The sequence below is a fragment of the Chelonia mydas genome, chromosome 6 (genome assembly GCF_015237465.2).
Source record: "Chelonia mydas isolate rCheMyd1 chromosome 6, rCheMyd1.pri.v2, whole genome shotgun sequence".
Taxonomy (NCBI): Eukaryota; Metazoa; Chordata; order Testudines; family Cheloniidae; genus Chelonia; species Chelonia mydas.
The window spans coordinates 19,090,313-19,107,209 of NC_051246.2; the positions used below are offsets into that span (position 1 = coordinate 19,090,313).

General features: G+C 52.1%; 1 protein-coding gene across 1 annotated transcript in view; it reads left to right on the top strand.

The window, feature by feature from the left end:
* Positions 1–922: 922 nt before the first annotated feature.
* DAGLA (diacylglycerol lipase alpha) overlaps positions 923–16,897 on the top strand; it is a 60,391-nt gene continuing 44,416 nt past the window's right edge. Inside the window, exons 1-5 of the mRNA XM_007065771.4 lie at positions 923–1,396; positions 4,575–4,713; positions 5,379–5,590; positions 8,544–8,645; positions 9,283–9,421. Coding sequence (XP_007065833.2) covers positions 4,619–4,713; positions 5,379–5,590; positions 8,544–8,645; positions 9,283–9,421 — 548 coding nt within the window. The 5' untranslated portion in view covers positions 923–1,396; positions 4,575–4,618. The remainder of the gene's footprint in view (positions 1,397–4,574; positions 4,714–5,378; positions 5,591–8,543; positions 8,646–9,282; positions 9,422–16,897) is intronic.

Sequence of the window (16,897 nt, forward strand, 5' to 3'; positions counted from 1 at the left end):
TGGACTAGATGACCTCCTGAGGTCCCTTCCAACCCTGATATTCTATGATTCTGTGACATGGGGTTGAGTGGAGAGCTGATAGCAGGTCGGCAGTTTCAGGATTATACAGGTGGTATACGTGAGAGTAAGCCCATTGCCTGTGTGGAGTGGTGGTGGGGGGGCAGGGGGGAGTTTCAGATGAGGGATTACTATAGGCTGCTGTGTCAGAGACTGTGTGGGTATAGGTTTTGTGCCTTGGGTGTCTGCATGTGACGGTGTGAGCATGCCAGCTCATTCCTCTGTGGATTTGGCTAGTGGGGAGTGGGTGATCTCTTGGGTTGGTTTGTCAGGGGCTGTGTGGATGCAGGTGGTGTCTCATGTCTAATGGGATATGTGTAAACCTATTTCCTTAGATTGCAGCTGTGTTCAGCTCATGTATCTACTTGTATACCTTTTTCTGTGGTTAATGTTAGACACATGAGGATGTTGGATTAAACTAAATCTAGGTTTAGTGGGAATCTTGTCTCGCTGTAGCATGTCTCTCTCTCTTGCTCTTTTCTCTAAGCCTTCACCCAACAGCTTTCTCTACCCCTCCCCCATGTCCTGCCATACCCTAGAGAGCATGTCACAGGGAATTAAGGGCTAACAAGGCCTGGGAGAGGCTGTTCCTTTTAAACAGTCCCTCCTTTCTCTGACCAGGAGGGTGGCCCCTCTTGGCTGCCCCTTTCATGTCCTGTCCCCGCCTCCCCTCTGCATTCAGCGAATGCCAGGGGATAGAGTAGTGCCCCACAGCCTTTCTGAGCTTTCCTCCAGCAGCACCGTCTCTGATGCCATCCACTGCAGGGGAAGGGGGGTTCCTGCAGGCAGCGAAGCTCCAGGACATTCCCAAAGGATCTCTGCAGCAAGCTGAGTCTTTTCTGTTTCCCTGTGGCAGAGGGGAGGCGGTTTCCGTGCTGCTGCACTTGCTGGCTGAGAGCTCCCTCCTCTCTCCATCTCTCTGTGTGTTTCTCTCCCCATGACTCTGACAGCATCTCATGCTCTCGCTTTCAATCCTTCTTCCCACAATTCACACACAATCTCCTCAGAACAGGGATGATGTCACTTCCTTCTAGAGTGTGTCGAGGGGTGTGTGCGAGGGGGGGAAGTCACGACCCCGGCTCATTCGCTCCAAGCAACCCCAGTTGAATAAATGAGGTTTCCGTCTTGGAGGGAGGGAAGTGCTCTGAAGATGATGCCTGGCTTCCTTGGCAGACAGTCATCAAGCTGTCCTTTCCTCTTCTGACTGGGATTTTCAATGGCTGCATGAAGAGTTCGTGGTTTCCTCCTTCACTCGTGATGTCTGTCTCCGTGGACGTGAACTTTCCCTGAAACACCCTCTCGGGAGAGAAGAATGTGCTTCTGCTGGACCACTTGCCATGTAAGCGTTTCCGATTCCCATAGATCTAACTCTGGCCTGAAGGGTCAGGGTCCTGGGGCTCCTCGCACTGAGCACTTGTGCATGCATGTGCTTTCCCCCTAGGTGGGGCTCAGGGTCCCAGGGCTTCTCACACTCAGTGCTCTCTCAATCTCTGACCTTGGTTTTAGGCTGCTGGGCTTCCTTGTATCGTAAGTGCTTTTGCGTGCTGTAACCTGGGGAGCAAAATCTGGGGCTCCTTGCACTCGGAGCAGTCTCTAACCCACTGTTTTAAGGTTCCAAGGCTCTTTTGCAATCAGTCCTCCGGCTCTTCTCCTCCTTCCCCAGTCCCCTGCTAGGTTCATGTCTTCAGGCCTCCTCAAATATAACTCTTTGGCTGCATCCCAGGGTTCCAGATTCCAGGACTCCTCCCCCTGAGAACACTATTTCTATCTTGCTGTAAGTCAGGTATGATAGTAACAGGCCTTCTCTCACTCCTCTCTTGCTGTTTCTAACACAAGGGGTAAGACCCCTGGCTTCCTGGTTTAGATTTCACACAGACAATCATTAGAAATTAATTGCACTCTGTCTGCCTCTGGTTTCCACGTTATGTGTAGGGTCTTCGTAAAAGAGAGGACTAGCAGCATCAGTCCCACAGTATTTATCATGTTCAGTAATGAGAGGTTGGATACCCCATTCCAAGCCTACCTGTTGCTTTTCATCAGGAGTCTACCCTAGGGCTCATTTTTTCTGCAAGATATCACTGCTTAATCTGGTAGTAGGCAGGAAAGTCTGCAAAATACAACTGCATGTACTGCTAGGTGCAGAAAAAGGGTGGAAAATACGTTGATGGGGTACGCTAGTAAACCAGGGAATGCTGGGATTGTCTGCATGGATAAAGAGCAGTTACAGGGAGGGAAAGGCTGGGAGGTACCACTGTGTTCATGGGCAAGGAGCAACAGTGTGTAAGAGCAAGGTAAAAAGTATCTCTGTGTGCACTGATTTAGGGTAGCAGTATTCATGGTAAAGGTGGAAAGTACCACCATGTACCAGTGGTAGATGGTGGGGTTATTCATGATAAGGCTAGAAAGTATTGCCATATGGCCAGTGGAGTGAGCAGTTTGAAATGTACGAAGTGCGCTGACAAGTGTGTGCTAGGGGAGTGTGAATCCAAATGGTGTGTAGTTTTTTCATGTTGTTTTTTGTTCTGCTGAGCATGGAATACAGTGTTGCCTTTACTGAAGTGAGTAACAGGCTGGAAGTGTGTCAGCATGTTAATTGTGGCATTTCCTGAAAAGTGTTAGAGGTGTGTGTGTAGTCACTTCTGCTGCGTGACAGCATGTGTAGGAGAGCAAATCCAACTGGACCAGGGTGACAGCAATTGGCAGTGGACATGGGACAAGAAATGCTGCCCAGTTCTGGGATGAGCTGCAGTTCTTGTGTGCAGATTAGAGAGCAGAAACATAATTGACAGGTACAAGATGCCAGATCATGTGACCTGCTGTAACATCAGACGTTCTAATAATATAGCTGTGTGGTGCTGCTAGGGCAGCTCGTGGGGCCTGTCATAAGCTGCAAATGTTTTTGTGGTTTGAAGATTCTAGTTAATTTAAATGTGATAACTCATCAAGTCATTTTATCCAGAGTATTTGAATTGGATTTTGAGATTTAATGTGAAAGAGTTACGATCAGTTTTGAGTTAGGAATGGGACCTGGCAGATTAGTGTAGTAGTTTGTGCCCTCTGAAATCCTGATGCAAATCCTGATTATATCACAAGTAATAGAAATTATATGTTTTTATTTTTGCCTCTGGGACGCTTGACTGGGTTATCCTGCTTGGCAGTACTTCACAGAGACAGCACTGGACTCGCACAGTTGCTGTAATTTGGGATTGAGGTGCACTGTCTCCAGTGTCTGGGTGTGAAGGAGTAGGATTAGAATAGCAAGCGGTGCTGCAGATTAAGGTTGAGGTGCATGGGCAGAGCTGGATGGTGGCCCAGACTCTGTAATAGCATAGGAAGCTGCAGGTCAGCCTTGAAGTGCTTTGACAAAGCTGAGGGTGAAGGCAAGACTGGAATTGCCGGGGATTCTGTAACATCACCATGGATGTACACTGGCAGAGCACAGTGCGTTGCTGGCGGAAGCCAGAAGTGGAATAGCCTGAGATGCTGCAGGTCCGGATAGAAGTACATTAACAAAGCCAAGCTGAGGTCTTACAACTGGTGTTGCAGGTCACTATTGAGGTGCATCTTCAGACTGAAATAGCAGGGAGTGCTGCAGGGCAGGATTGAGGGTCTTTGGCAGAGCTGTGTAAGGGGTAACCTTGGAGTAGAATAGCGGGGCAATTGTTGCAGGGCAGGATTGAGGTGCAGACCTGCATATGCAGGGGAGCTTTGTATAACCCCTGACTGCTGTTGCCAGTGCTAATTAAGGATTATCAGGTTGAAAAACTAATAAATAAAAGAGAGAGAAAAGGAGAGAAGCAATTGTCCCTTAGGTCTCCAATGATTTAATGCATACAGGAGGCAAAGTGAGGGCACGGCAAACGGGGCTTCTAAACAGTCTGCAGTTAAGATTGAGATCTCCTTGGATGCTGCTTCCTTAGCTTTGGCACACCATGGAGGCTGTAGGGTGCACACCCCCAAGAGATGGGAAGGAAATGTACAGCTCTCCAGGTGGTGTGTGAGGGCCAAGTGTTAATGGATGCTTTGGAGCACCTGGCCAGCTGAGAGGAAGGTATTGTGAGGAAGCTTTTGAGAGAAGAACCTGGTGGCAGATGTGTGGGAGAACACAGTAATAGGGAGCTGTACAGAGCTTAGGCTGGCACAACCTGTCGTAGGTGCCCAGCAGGGATCACTTACAAACACAGAGCTCTGTAACAGGATTCCAACTCATCGTGTTCGAGTGAGGGTTAATTACATTCAGCGTGAGCTACACACCTGTTTAAGCTAATGCTTCCCACGATCTTTGACTGCCTTTCTCTCTCCCCGCCTCCCCACCTTGAGTTTGGTATGCCTACCCCTCTTCGTCTGCTGGTGATGGCTGGAGGAAATACGATGCTGTCATGGGAGTAGGATGGAGAGGACTCTCAGACAGGACCCTCTCCGTGGTGTGTGGCGGATGGAGGGGATTTTAAGGCAGCACGGGGTGCATTGAGGGACTGGAGGGGACTTGCATCCTCATTCCTGTATTTCTGTTTCAGGAGATGAGCATCGTGCCTGCTGAGCCTCCTCAGACCTGCTAGCCATGCCAGGGATTGTGGTGTTCCGCCGTCGCTGGTCTGTGGGCAGCGATGACCTCGTTTTGCCAGCCATCTTCCTCTTCCTCCTTCACACCACCTGGTAAGTGAAGAGCACAGATGCTCAGGAGAAGGCTGCTCTGCAGCAACTCATGACTTCCTTTTGCTACTCCCATCTCCAGTGGCTGGAGTTCTCTCCAGTTCCCCTGTATAGCGCAGGAAGGTTGTATTGGACACTTATGACTGGTACCAAATTGTTCTGAACTTCTGGTCCCTCTTGCTTTCCCCTTTCCTTGGATCAGTGCTATTCAAAGCCCGTGTCCCACTTTCACAGGGGAAGCCTCTGTTAGAAGCCTGGTGCCTGTAACTCCAGATACATCCCCACCCTTTATCCTGAGTGGTCTATTGAAATTTGGGGTTGTGCTTCTTTAGGGGGGTCCACAAGACAGAGATTTGAGTGTGGTGCCTCTGGTGTGTCCCAGGGGATATCTCAGAACTGCCAAATAGATGCAGGATACCAAGGTGAGATCTGGGCAGCATGTCTCCCAGCAGCTGGGAAAGAGAATTCAGGACCAAATTAATATATAGATGATCTATAGGTGAGTGGGAGAACTAGCAGGAAATGTACAGGCCATCTAGGGTTCCTTCTTATAGTCCTAAGGATAAAAAACCTGGCTGTGAGGAGACTCTAGCTGAGGGAATATTACCAGATGCTGGGCTGCTTTGCTTGGTGTTGCCACTGGTAAATAGTTGGCTTGTGCATGGCAGGTTTGTGATCCTTTCCGTGGTGCTCTTCGGGCTGGCGTACAATCCCAACGAGACCTGTTCCCTTAACCTGGTGGACCATGGCAGAGGCTACCTGGGCATCCTGCTCAGCTGCATGATCGCAGAGGTGGCAATCATCTGGCTCAGCATGCGTGGCAGCATCCTGTACACAGAGCCCCGGGACTCGATGCAGTATGTGCTCTATGTCAGACTGGGTAAGAGGCAGCAGCATAGGGCCTTCTAACCATTTACCCTCCACTTTGCCATCTGTCACTCTCAGAAGACTTTTCCTCCCTACACCCTGACAAATACACAGCCCCTAAGATACACCTAGATAGCCACTCTTCTGTGACATGCACATGAATAGCTATGGAGCTCTTCTGGAATGGGTACACAATCCCCTGTCCTCCCATACATACCTTCACCTGTCACCCAAAACACCCTCTCAGCAAACCTTTCATTCATCCTCCCCTCACTGTGACACCTTGTACACCCCATCCCTACAACAAATACATTCATCCTTCTTCCTGCAATACAATTGTACACTCACTTTGTGACACATTTACACCTTTGCCCCCTCTTTCTCCACAAGGTTTCCAATAACACAAGTATATGCCTCAGTACAACACATGCCTGTCACCCAGCCTTCACCCACCTACTTAAAGGCCACCTCTCAATACACATACCCATCTAGCAGTGTGCACGTACATAACCCACCTCCATATAGATAACTATATTTACTGGATGCCCACATGTCTCCCCTCCTCCTGAGATGTGCATACAGACCTCTTTTCCTCCTAAGACCTTTCCCCCTGTCACCCATTCTGAGCTCCTCAGAGTCATACCAGAAAGGGGAACAGACACTGGTCTCTTGTGCAGGTGTTGGGATATCCCAACACAAGGTTTCTCACTCTATCCTTCCATTCATCCCCCAAGGTATGGAAATGTATTTAGGCCAGCACATCTTTTCCCTGAGGAAAGTATTTTTATAAGGAGTCTGGTGGAGAAATCTTTTGGGTAGACAAGGAGTTGTGCCCATTTTAAACATGAGGGCAGGGCAGCCTATTGCCTGTCCTTGTTTTGCTGGCTTCTTTCCACTTAGGACTTATCAAAAGCCCAGCATCCTCTCTTGAAAGCTCTCTCCATATGGGAGGCAGTTCCATCTTTGCTGAGTGCTAAGTGCAAACCATTAACGAGCAAAGCAAACAAATCTTCCTCTCTCCATTTCTCCCAGACACTGTGGAGTCTCCCAAGGGAAAGGAGCGGAGCCTGGCAGTTTGAGACTGACTGTATTAAATCAAGGTTGAGTGGAAGGGGCAGAAAAAGGGAAAAACCAAGTGAGAGATCTCTTTCCCCCACACCAGCTCCCTGCGAAGTCACCAAGCCCTTTAATACCATATATGCACTGGACTTATTCCATATTAGAGAACTATACTGAAACTGAGTCTTGGGCCTGTCTGTGTTTAATTTCCAAAATTTCTCACTGTTGCTACCACAGTTTCATCAGTTCCTCTGGTATTAGCAGTGTGGGTGTTACCACTAGTGTAGTCCAGGCCCCTGTGTCTCTGCCCCCAGAAGTCTTGTCTATGCTAACGCTCCCATGGATGGAGCTGATGTGATGGTAGCAATGGTAGGAATTTGCGGGGGAAAGAGCCAGTGAACACAAGGCCTAGTGCACAGTTTTTAAACATGCCACTGGCAGGCCAAACAGCATGAGAAAGTGTTTGCTGGAACTGTATTTAAACCAGGCTCAGTAGGATGGTGCAAGCCCATGGCTGACAGGGCCCTAGAGATGACAGGAGTGTGAGTGCCTGACAGGTCTGCAATTAATCGAAGAAACAGCAGATCAATGTCTTGGACAGGTGCCTGTGTCTCAGTTGAGGGAAACAACTCCAGTGGCTGAGATGTACCAACTGGTGAGGGAAGTAGTACCTGAAGTGCTCAAGGAAGACAGAGGGTTCTGGCCTTAAAGAAGTGGCAGCATGTGACTAGAACAGACCTTGAGTGTGCCAGAGCATCCCCTGCTCCTGGAGCTGGCAGAGTTGAGGCGGTATAATCCCTACCCCAAATCTGGCAGAGCCCAAGGGAGGTGAGCACTCCACATTCTCTCTCAAGTCTGCCAAAGCTAGTTGGGAACAGACCCCGCGTTACACATACATCCTCCTAGGTTTGCTAGAGCCCATGGAAAATTAACCCCGCCCTGTATGCCCCTTTCTGAACCTGCCAGATGCAGGAGGGATTATCTGTGTCCCGAGGCTGCCAGGCTTGGGGGCTTAACTTCCTCTGCCCATCTCGCACGCTGTGAGTCTGCTAGATGGTCCAGTGGCTAGGATGCAAACTTGGAACTTGGAAGACCTGGCTTCAGTTCTCTGCTGTACCACAGACTTCCTGTGTGAGCTTGGGCATGTCAGTTAGCTTCTGTGCCTCAGTTCCCCACCTGTAAAATGGGCATAATAGCATTTCCCTATGCCACAGTGGTGTAGTGAGGATAAATACACTGAAGATTGTGAGGTGCTCAGATACTGTGGTAATGGAGGCTATATAAGTACCTAAAATAGATAAATTCCCTTCCACACACACCAGATTTGCCAGAATGAACAAGGTGGGATTAATCACATATACAAACCCTCCTAAATTTGCCTAAGGGAATTAACCTCTCCCTTCCAAATCAGGCAGGCCGTGTATCATGGGGAGGCAGATGCATGGTTACACAGTGGTACATTATGTAGGAGAGTCTCTGTGCATTGGAGTGGGGGTGCGGGAAAAGACTAGGTGGGGTATGAGTGTGTGTCTGACTCAAGCCGGGTGTTGCAGCTGTGTGTATGTACAATCAGGGTGTAACATAGGGGTAGGGGCCGTTGAGGAGCTAGTGGATCTCTGTACTTATTCCTTGAGGATCAACTCGGAAAGCACTGTGGCCAAAATCTGTTTTGTGCTGCTCTCCTGCTGGAGAGCACTGCTTATTCTAGTGGGGTATGAACCAGCCACTGGTTAGAGTTCATTTAGCATTAGGAATTGGGATTTCTCTCTTGGCATGAGGCTGCTGATATGAGATACAGGTGGGATTGACAGAGCTGGGGCTAGGAGGATGCCCACCTTTCTGGGGAGAAGCAGTGCTTAACTGTTAGAAACTTGCTGCTATTGCGCTCTGTGTTCCTATTGTTTCAGCCATCCTGGTGATCGAGTTTGTGTACGCTATTGTGGGCATCGTTTGGTTAACACAGTACTACTCCTCCTGCAATGACCTCACTGCCAAGAGTGTCACCTTGGGTATGTATTTGGGTGTCCTGAATGTAGTGCTCAGTTAGTGCATTCATGTGCTCCTGTGCACGTAGGGGGTGCTCCTTATTGGGGAGTTACTCCATACATGGGGAGATACCCCTGGGAATGGATTGACATACAGTCGCTGTGAATGTAGTGCTTGCTGTCTGGCTATGTTACTGCACAGAGCAGGCATTGTATTCATATGTTTGAGCTGTCTCCAGAGGGACAGGAATCCAAGTTCCCAGCATTGGGTCTGGTGGGTGAATCTGAAGGACACTGTTCTTTACAATTTGTTCTGCAGAGACTTAACTAGTTACCCAGATTTCTTTTCAGGATCTCAGCTAGTCTCACTGGGGTCCTGACACATGTCCTGGAATCCTTCTAGGTATTGAACAGATATTTAGGTGTCTCTCTCTGTGTGGGTAACCTCCAAGCAAGAATCCTGAGGCTGGAGAACCCAGCTGTGATCAGAGACCCTCCCAAAGGAGTTCTCTGCAAGAGTGAGATGGTTAATGCCATCTCTTTGCTCGCTTTGCAGAAATGGAAAGATGAACTGGTATGCACACAAGAGATTAGGGTGGATGAGCCATTGCTGTGGCTCCAGGACAGACCCCCTGACTTTCCCCTTCTTCTCTCTCTACAGGAATGGTCGTCTGCAACTGGGTCGTCATTCTGAGTGTCTGCATCACTGTTCTGTGTGTCTTTGACCCGACGGGACGGACCTTTGTCAAACTGCGAGCCACAAAGAGGAGACAGCGCAACCTGAGGACGTACAATCTGCGGTAAGGAAGCAGGGCACAGTTCTCCAGAAAGAGGAGGTCTGGAAGCCCATATTGATCTGTCCAACTCTTGGCTCTTCCCTGTCCTACCTCAGGGTGCTCTCCACTACAAGCATCAGTGCATTTCTCTGTTGAGCATCATTTCAAAAGCACACAGGTCAGATGCTCCGGTATATTTATGCTGTGCAGCACATGTACATCAGTGTATGTGTCTGCAGTGAGCGGTCTGATTGGATCCCAATGTAAGCCCGGGGTCTTGCTGTCCCCAGTGAGCCCTGGTGCGGCAGTGCATAATATCCTATACCAGTCATCCTTTTGCATGGCTGTTTGCCCTTCTATGCTGCTGCAACACTGATTCTCTAGTTAAGGTTGAGACAGCATCTTCATTCCAAGCTCCTTTCTTTGCGCATTGTTTGTCTTTTTTTTAATTATTCCCCTCTGGTATGCTTTGTCTCAGCCCAGAAGCAATTACTTTTGTGTTGATAGTTAGACATTATAATTAAGAACCCATTGTGCCATTTGTGAGTAACCCAAAATAGAGGAGAGGTTTTTTTTTCACCCAGTAAGATATTTTTTTTGGATTTTTTTTAAAATGCTGGACAGCACAAACTGGCTTTGTTTTCACCTGCAGTGTGGACATGTATATAGCCCTTGGTGAGGAATGTGGCTTTGCCAGTTGAGGACATTTCCTTTTGCATGTGCAAAGGTATGACCATTTGAAAATAGCCTGCAAGTCATGTGTTTCAGATCAAGAATATACAGTGAGGGGTGGTGCTCCAAACATTTGCTCCAACTTTGACTTGAAAAGGGATCATTCAAATGCTGTTCATGTTTTGGGAAAGACCCTTGAACCATCAAAGAGCCATACAGCAAACTCAGGTACCCTTTAAGGAGTTTGGATTTTTTTCAATGGGGAGATCCCTCCTTACCATTCAACATGTCACTTGCATCAGTTCTGGAAATCCAGGGCTCTTCAGTACCCTGTTAGTCTATCTCGCATGCTTCAAACTTGCTCCGTTGAAATCAAGACGGTCCCGGGTAGGTCAGGATCCAGCTCTAAGACCACATGCCAAATCCCAGCAGGTTTGATTCAGGTCTTCCTCCTCCTGAAAGAGAGAGAAACTGAGCACTCTGCAGTCTGAGAGGTTCCTTTTGCCTGAGATCTCAAAAGTCACTGTTCTGTGGATATTAAAGGCCCCAGGGCACTGTCGGTTAGGGTATGGCTTTGTCCCAGTGTCCTTGACCAAATTTCTCCTCCCCATATTGTTATGCAGTGTGCTATTGTCATGGAGTGTGGGGGAGTCCGGGCCCTGCACCCCTCTTCCTGGGATTCACTGAGACTCTCAGCCAGCCAGTAAAACAGAAGGTTTATTGAACAATAGGCACACAGTCTCAAGCAGAGCTTGTGGGTACAACCAGGACCCCTCAGTCAAGTCCTTCTGGGGGAGCAGGGAGCTTAGACCCCAGCCCTGGGGTTCCCTGCGTTCCACCACCCAGCACCAAACTGAAACTAAACCCCCCCTAGCAGGCTCCCTTCTGCAGCCTCTGTTCGCATTCCCTGGCAGAGGTGTTACCTCCCCCTCCCCCTCCTGGCTCAGGTTACAGGCTCTCAGGTCTCCCAGTGAAACTCCCCTGCCACATTCCCAGGTCAACACTCCCCCCTCCCTGCTGCGTCACATCTCTCCCCCCTTTGAGACTGAACTGAGCGGGGTCACTCTGATCATTGACCTGGGGAAGTTCAGGGCCCCCTCTCCAGGACAGCGCATCCGCTATCATGTTGGCACTTCCCTTCACGTGGACCACATCCATGTCGTAATCCTGCAGGAGCAGGCTCCACCTCAGGAGTCTGGCGTTGGCTTCTTTCATCTGGTGCAGCCAGGTCAGGGGAGAGTGGTCGGTGTACATGGTGAAGTGTCGCCCGAAGAGATATGGCTCTAGTTTCTTGAGGGCCCACACCATGGCCAGGCACTCCTTCTTGATGGCCGTGTAGTGTCGCTCCCGGGGTAGCAACTTCTTGCTCAGGTACACGATGGGGTGTCTCTCCCCCTTTTCATCCTCCTGCATTAACACCGCCCCCAGTCCCGTGTCTGAGACGTCGGTGAACACCATAAAGGGCTTGTCAAAGTCTGGGTTTGCTAGAACTGGGCCACTGAACAGAGCCTCCTTCAGCGCCCGGAAAGCCTCCTGGCACTGCTCGGTCCAGACCACCTTGTCTGGCTTCCCCTTCTGGCATAGCTCGGTGATGGGGGTGGCTATGGCGCTAAAGCGGGGCACAAACCTTCGATAGTATCCTGCCAACCCAATAAAGGCTTGGACCTGCTTTTTGGTGTGGGGAGCAGGCCAGTCTCTGATCACCTCCATCTTAGCTGGTTCCGGCTTTAGGCGGCCGCTCCCCACCCGATGGCCCAGGTAAGATACTTCAGCCATCCCCACCTTGCACTTTTCTGCTTTTACAGTCAGCCCAGCCCCCTGGAGTTGGTCCAGCACTTGTCTAACCTGGGACACGTGGTCCTCCCAGGTCTGGCTAAAGACACAGATGTCATCAATGTACGCTACGGCAAAACTCTCCATCCCCCTCAGTAGCTGATCCACCAGGCACTGGAAGGTGGCCAGCGTTCCCTTGAGGCCCAAAGGCAGGGTCAGGAACTCATAGAGCCCCAGAGGGGTGATAAAGGCTGATTTCAGCCGGGCATCTGCATCCAGCGGCACTTGCCAGTAGCCCTTTGTAAGGTCCATGGTGGTAAGGTATCGAGCTCCTCCCAGCTTGTCTAGGAGCTCATCAGGCCTGGGCATGGGGTAGGCATCCGGTACAGTGATGGCATTGAGCTTCCGATAGTCCACACAGAACCGGTCTGACCCGTCCTTTTTGGGGACTAGCACCACCGGCGAGGCCCAAGGGCTGGCAGATAGCTGGATCACCCCCAAAGCCAACATGTCCCGGACCTCTCTTTCCAGGTCCTGAGCAGTTTTCCCTGTGACTCGGAAGGGGGAGCATCTTATCGGCGGGTGCGACCCTGTCTGCACCCAGTGGACAGTCAGATTAGTGTGTCCAGGCTGGTTGGAAAACAGCTGTCGGTACGGATGCAGCACCCCCCGATCTCAGCTTGCTGGGCAGGGGTTAGCTGATCCGAGAGGGGAATTGTTTCCAGGGGGGAACCAGCTCTGGTCCCAGGGAATAGATCTACTAAAGGGTCATCTCCCTGCTCCTCCCAGTGTCCACACACGGTCAACACCACGTTCCCCCTGGCATAATATGGCTTCATCATATTCACATGGTGCACCCGGCGGTGGTGCGCCCGGTTAGACAGCTCCACCACATAGTTTACCTCATTTAGCTGCTTGACAACCTTGAAAGGGCCTTCCCAGGCGCCCTGTTGTTTGTTCTTTCTCATGGGGATGAGAACCATCACCTGATCCCCGGTGGCGTAGGCGTGGGTCCGCGCCGTGCGGTCATACCAGGTCTTCTGCTTCTTTTGGGTTCTGGCCAGATTCTCCCTGGCCAGGCCCATGAGTTCAGCAAGTCATTCTCGGAAGATCAGGACATACTCCACCACTGACTCTCCATCGGGAGTGGCCTTCCCCTCCCACTCGTCTCTCATCAGGTCCAGGGGGCCCCTCACCCTCCTTCCATATAACAGTTTGAAAGGCGAAAATCTGGTAGACTCCTGGGGTGCCTCCCTGTACGCGAACAACAGGTGAGGTAAGTACTTATCCCAATCCTGCGGGTGCTGGTTCATAAAGGTTTTCAGCATCATCTTTAGCGTCCCATTGAACCTCTCCACCAGCCCATTGGACTGGGGGTGATAAGCTGAGGCCCAGTTGTGCCGGACCCCACACACCAGAGCAGGGCAGACATGAAGTTGGATCCTTGGTCTGTCAAGACTTCCTTGGGGAACCCCACTTGGCTGAAAATGGTCAGGAGCGCATCCGCCACGGTGTCTGCTTCAATGGAAGCTAAGGGCACTGCCTCGGGGTAGCGGGTGGCAAAATCTACCACCACCAGAATGTATTTCTTCCCTGACCGGGTCGTCTTGCTCAGAGGTCCCACTATGTCCATGGCCACCTTCTGGAAAGGTTCCTCTATGATGGGCAAAGGTTTCAAAGGCGCTTTCCCCTTGTCCTGGGCCTTCCCCACCCTCTGACAGGGGTCACGGGATCGGCAATGCTGCCGGACAGTGGTAAAGACCCCAGGCCAGTAAAAGTTCTGTAGCAACCTCTGCCGGGTGCGCCGGATTCCCTGGTTTCCTGAGAGGGGGATGTCGTGGGACAGGTACAATAGCTTGCGGCGATACTCCTGAGGCACCACCAGCTGCCTCCTGATCCCACAGGACTCCACTTCCCCTGGGGGAGCCCATTCTCGGTACAGGAACCCCTTCTCCCACAGGAACCTCTCCTGGCAACCCCTCTTCATGGTCCGTACCACACTGAGGTCGGCCAGGTCCCTGAGCTTCCACAAGGAGGGATCTTTCCTCAACTCGGCCTGGAACTCAGCTGCTGGGGAAGGGATGGGGACTGGTTCCCTCTCATTGGCTGGGTCTGAGGCCACAGCCTCTCTGAGCCGTGCCCCTCGGCGCTCCCTCCCCACCAGGGTAGGGTCCTGCCCCTCTGGTGTGGTACCCTCCCCAAGGTCAGGGCGCAGTGCCCCTCGCCGGCTCTGGCTATGGGTCACAACCAGGGCGGTCTGGGGGTTGCTTGGCCAGTCCTGTAGGTCTCCCCCCATCAAAACCTCAGTGGGCAAATGGTGGTGCACCCCCACGTCCTTGGGGCCCTCCTTGGCCCCCCATTTCAGTTGTACCCTTGCCACGGGCACCTTGAATGGGGTCCCACCCACGCCCATCAGGGTCAGGTAGGTGTTGGGCACCACCCGATCTGGGGCCACCACCTTGGGCCGGGCCAGCGTCACCTCCGTGCCCGTATCCCAGTATCCATTGACCTTCCTCCCATCCACCTCCAGGGGAACAAGGCACTCTCTCCGGAGGGACAACCCTGCGCCCACCCTGTAAACCGAGCACCCTGAGTCCAGAGCATCCAGCCGTCTGGCGGAGCTGGCCTGGGGTACTCTTCCCTCCTGAGCAGGTGGTAAGCTGGCAGCCCCCCTTGCCTGGGTCGTCTGCCCCTCATCCAGCTGGGTCCCTACCCAGTTAACCCTGGGTAGGTTGGGTCTGTTCAGTCTGTCCCTGAGCCTAGGGCACTGGGTCTGTACGTGGCCTCTCTGGCCACAGTGATAGCAGCTCAGGTCGGAGGGTCCCGACGCCAGTCGTTCCCCTTGGGAGGCGGTTCTCCACATTTCCCCGCTGGGAGGTCCCATGGTGACTCTCTCTCTGCATCGGGGGGGGGGAGCCTGTTCTTTTGGGATTCCTCCCTGCTACCCCCTGACCGACTGTTCACAAACTCGTTGGCCAGCTGCCCTGCGTGCTGTGGGTTCTCTAGCTTTTTGTCCACCAATCATAGCCTCAGGTCGGAAGGGCACTGTTCATACAGTTGCTCCAGTACGATTAGGTCAAGCAGGTCCTCTTTAGCTTGGGCCCCAGCTGTCCACTTGCAGCCATATCCCTGCATTCGGTTGACCAGTTGTAGGTATGTGACCGCAGGCGTTTTACACTGACTCCAGAACCTTTTCCGGTACATCTCGGGGGGTCAGACCAAACTCACGGAGCAGGGCCTGTTTGAACAGTTCATAGTCCCCTGCCTCCGGCCCTTTCATTCGGCTGTACACCTCCACGGCTTTGGGGTCCAGTAAGGGGGTGAGAAACTGGAGCCCGTTGGCAGGGTCAACCCTGTGCATCTCGCAGGCATTCTCAAAGGCCGTCAGGAAGCTATCTATGTCCTCCCCCTCCTTACGCTGGACCAGGAAGCACTTATCAAAGCTCCTTGCAGTCTTGGGTCCCCCCCTCACTCACCACAGCCGGGGCCCCACTGCTCCTCAGCCTGGCCAGCTCCAGTTCGTGCTGTGTTTGTTTCTCCTTCTCCTGACGTTCCCTCTCATTCTCCTCCTGCTCATGCTTACGTTGTTTCTCCTTCTCCTCCTGCTCATGCTGACGTTGTTTTCCATGATCCTCCAGCTACCTCATTTTCATCTCCCTCTCCCATTCCAGCCGCCTCCGCTCCAGGGATGGGGAGTTCCTTCGGGAGGATCCCCTGCTGGCTGCCAGGGTCAGGGTGCCCTCGGTATTCGCTGGGCTTCCCCCAACCCCTTCCCCAGGCATAGGTAGGAAGGGTCTCGGATTGTCCTCGGCAGCAGTCTGACCCCTCCCAGCCCGGTCAGGCCCCAGGGCCCACGCTGCATCCACCGGGCGGCTGCCCTCAGGGACAGGGATCGGGTCATCCAAGCGATCCCTCTCCTCCAACTGGGCAATCAGCTGTTCCTTGGTGGACCTCCCAATGCGCAGCCCCCTCTGCCTGCACAGCTCCACCAGGTCGCTCTTACGGCATTTAGTGTACATCTCCCTGCTGGCCACTCGCAGGCCTGAGCAGCTTTCCATGGTTTCCAGGAAAAACCCTTAGTGTGCCAGTCCTTCTTGAGGTCACCACCTCTTTGCCAGGGTCGAGCTGCAGACTCCTCCGCCCCTGGAACCGCTCGCTGCAATCCCTCGGGGGACCCTGTTACTGCAAAAGTCCTTCTCACTGGTCACACACCCCCAGGGGTTAACCGCCCCCTGAAACCGTCTCTCTCTGAATCTTCAGCACGCCTGGTCCCCGTCAGTCCCCCTTCGTTTTACTGCTCCCCAGTCACTTACTGCAGGAAGCGCCGTCCACGGGGTGCAGTAGATCCCACCGCTACCACCAGTTGTCGTGGAGTGTGGGGGAGTCCGGGCCCTGCACCCCTCTTCCTGGGATTCACTGAGACTCTCAGCCAGCCAGTAAAACAGAAGGTTTATTGAACAATAGGAACACAGTCTCAAGCAGAGCTTGTGGGTACAACCAGGACCCCTCAGTCAAGTCCTTCTGGGGGAGCAGGGAGCTTAGACCCCAGCCCTGGGGTTCCCTGCGTTCCACCACCCAGCACCAAACTGAAACTAACCCCCCCCCAGCAGGCTCCCTTCTGCAGCCTCTGTTCACATTCCCTGGCAGAGGTGTTACCTCCCTCTCCCCCTCCTGGCTCAGGTTACAGGCTCTCAGGTCTCCCAGTGAAACTCCCCTGCCACATTCCCAGGTCAACACTCCCCCCTCCCTGCTGCGTCACAGCTATGTACCTGCTGTTTACAGCCTTCCACCCCAGAGATGGCTGAATTTCAGTGGTGATTGGTGTATGTAACCAGAGATCTGCTGGGATATGATGTTATATGGAAAAAATGCTATGATGTATTTATTATTATTATTATTTATTTATTTATTATAACAATAGCCCCCAAAAGGTTTATTTTTAAATCATCTTCTGGTCTTGGCCCTAATCCTGCAAGGTGCCGGGCATTGCCAGTTCCCATTGGGATTAAAGGGAGTTAAGGACACTCTCCGCCTTGCAGGATCAAGCCTTTAGTC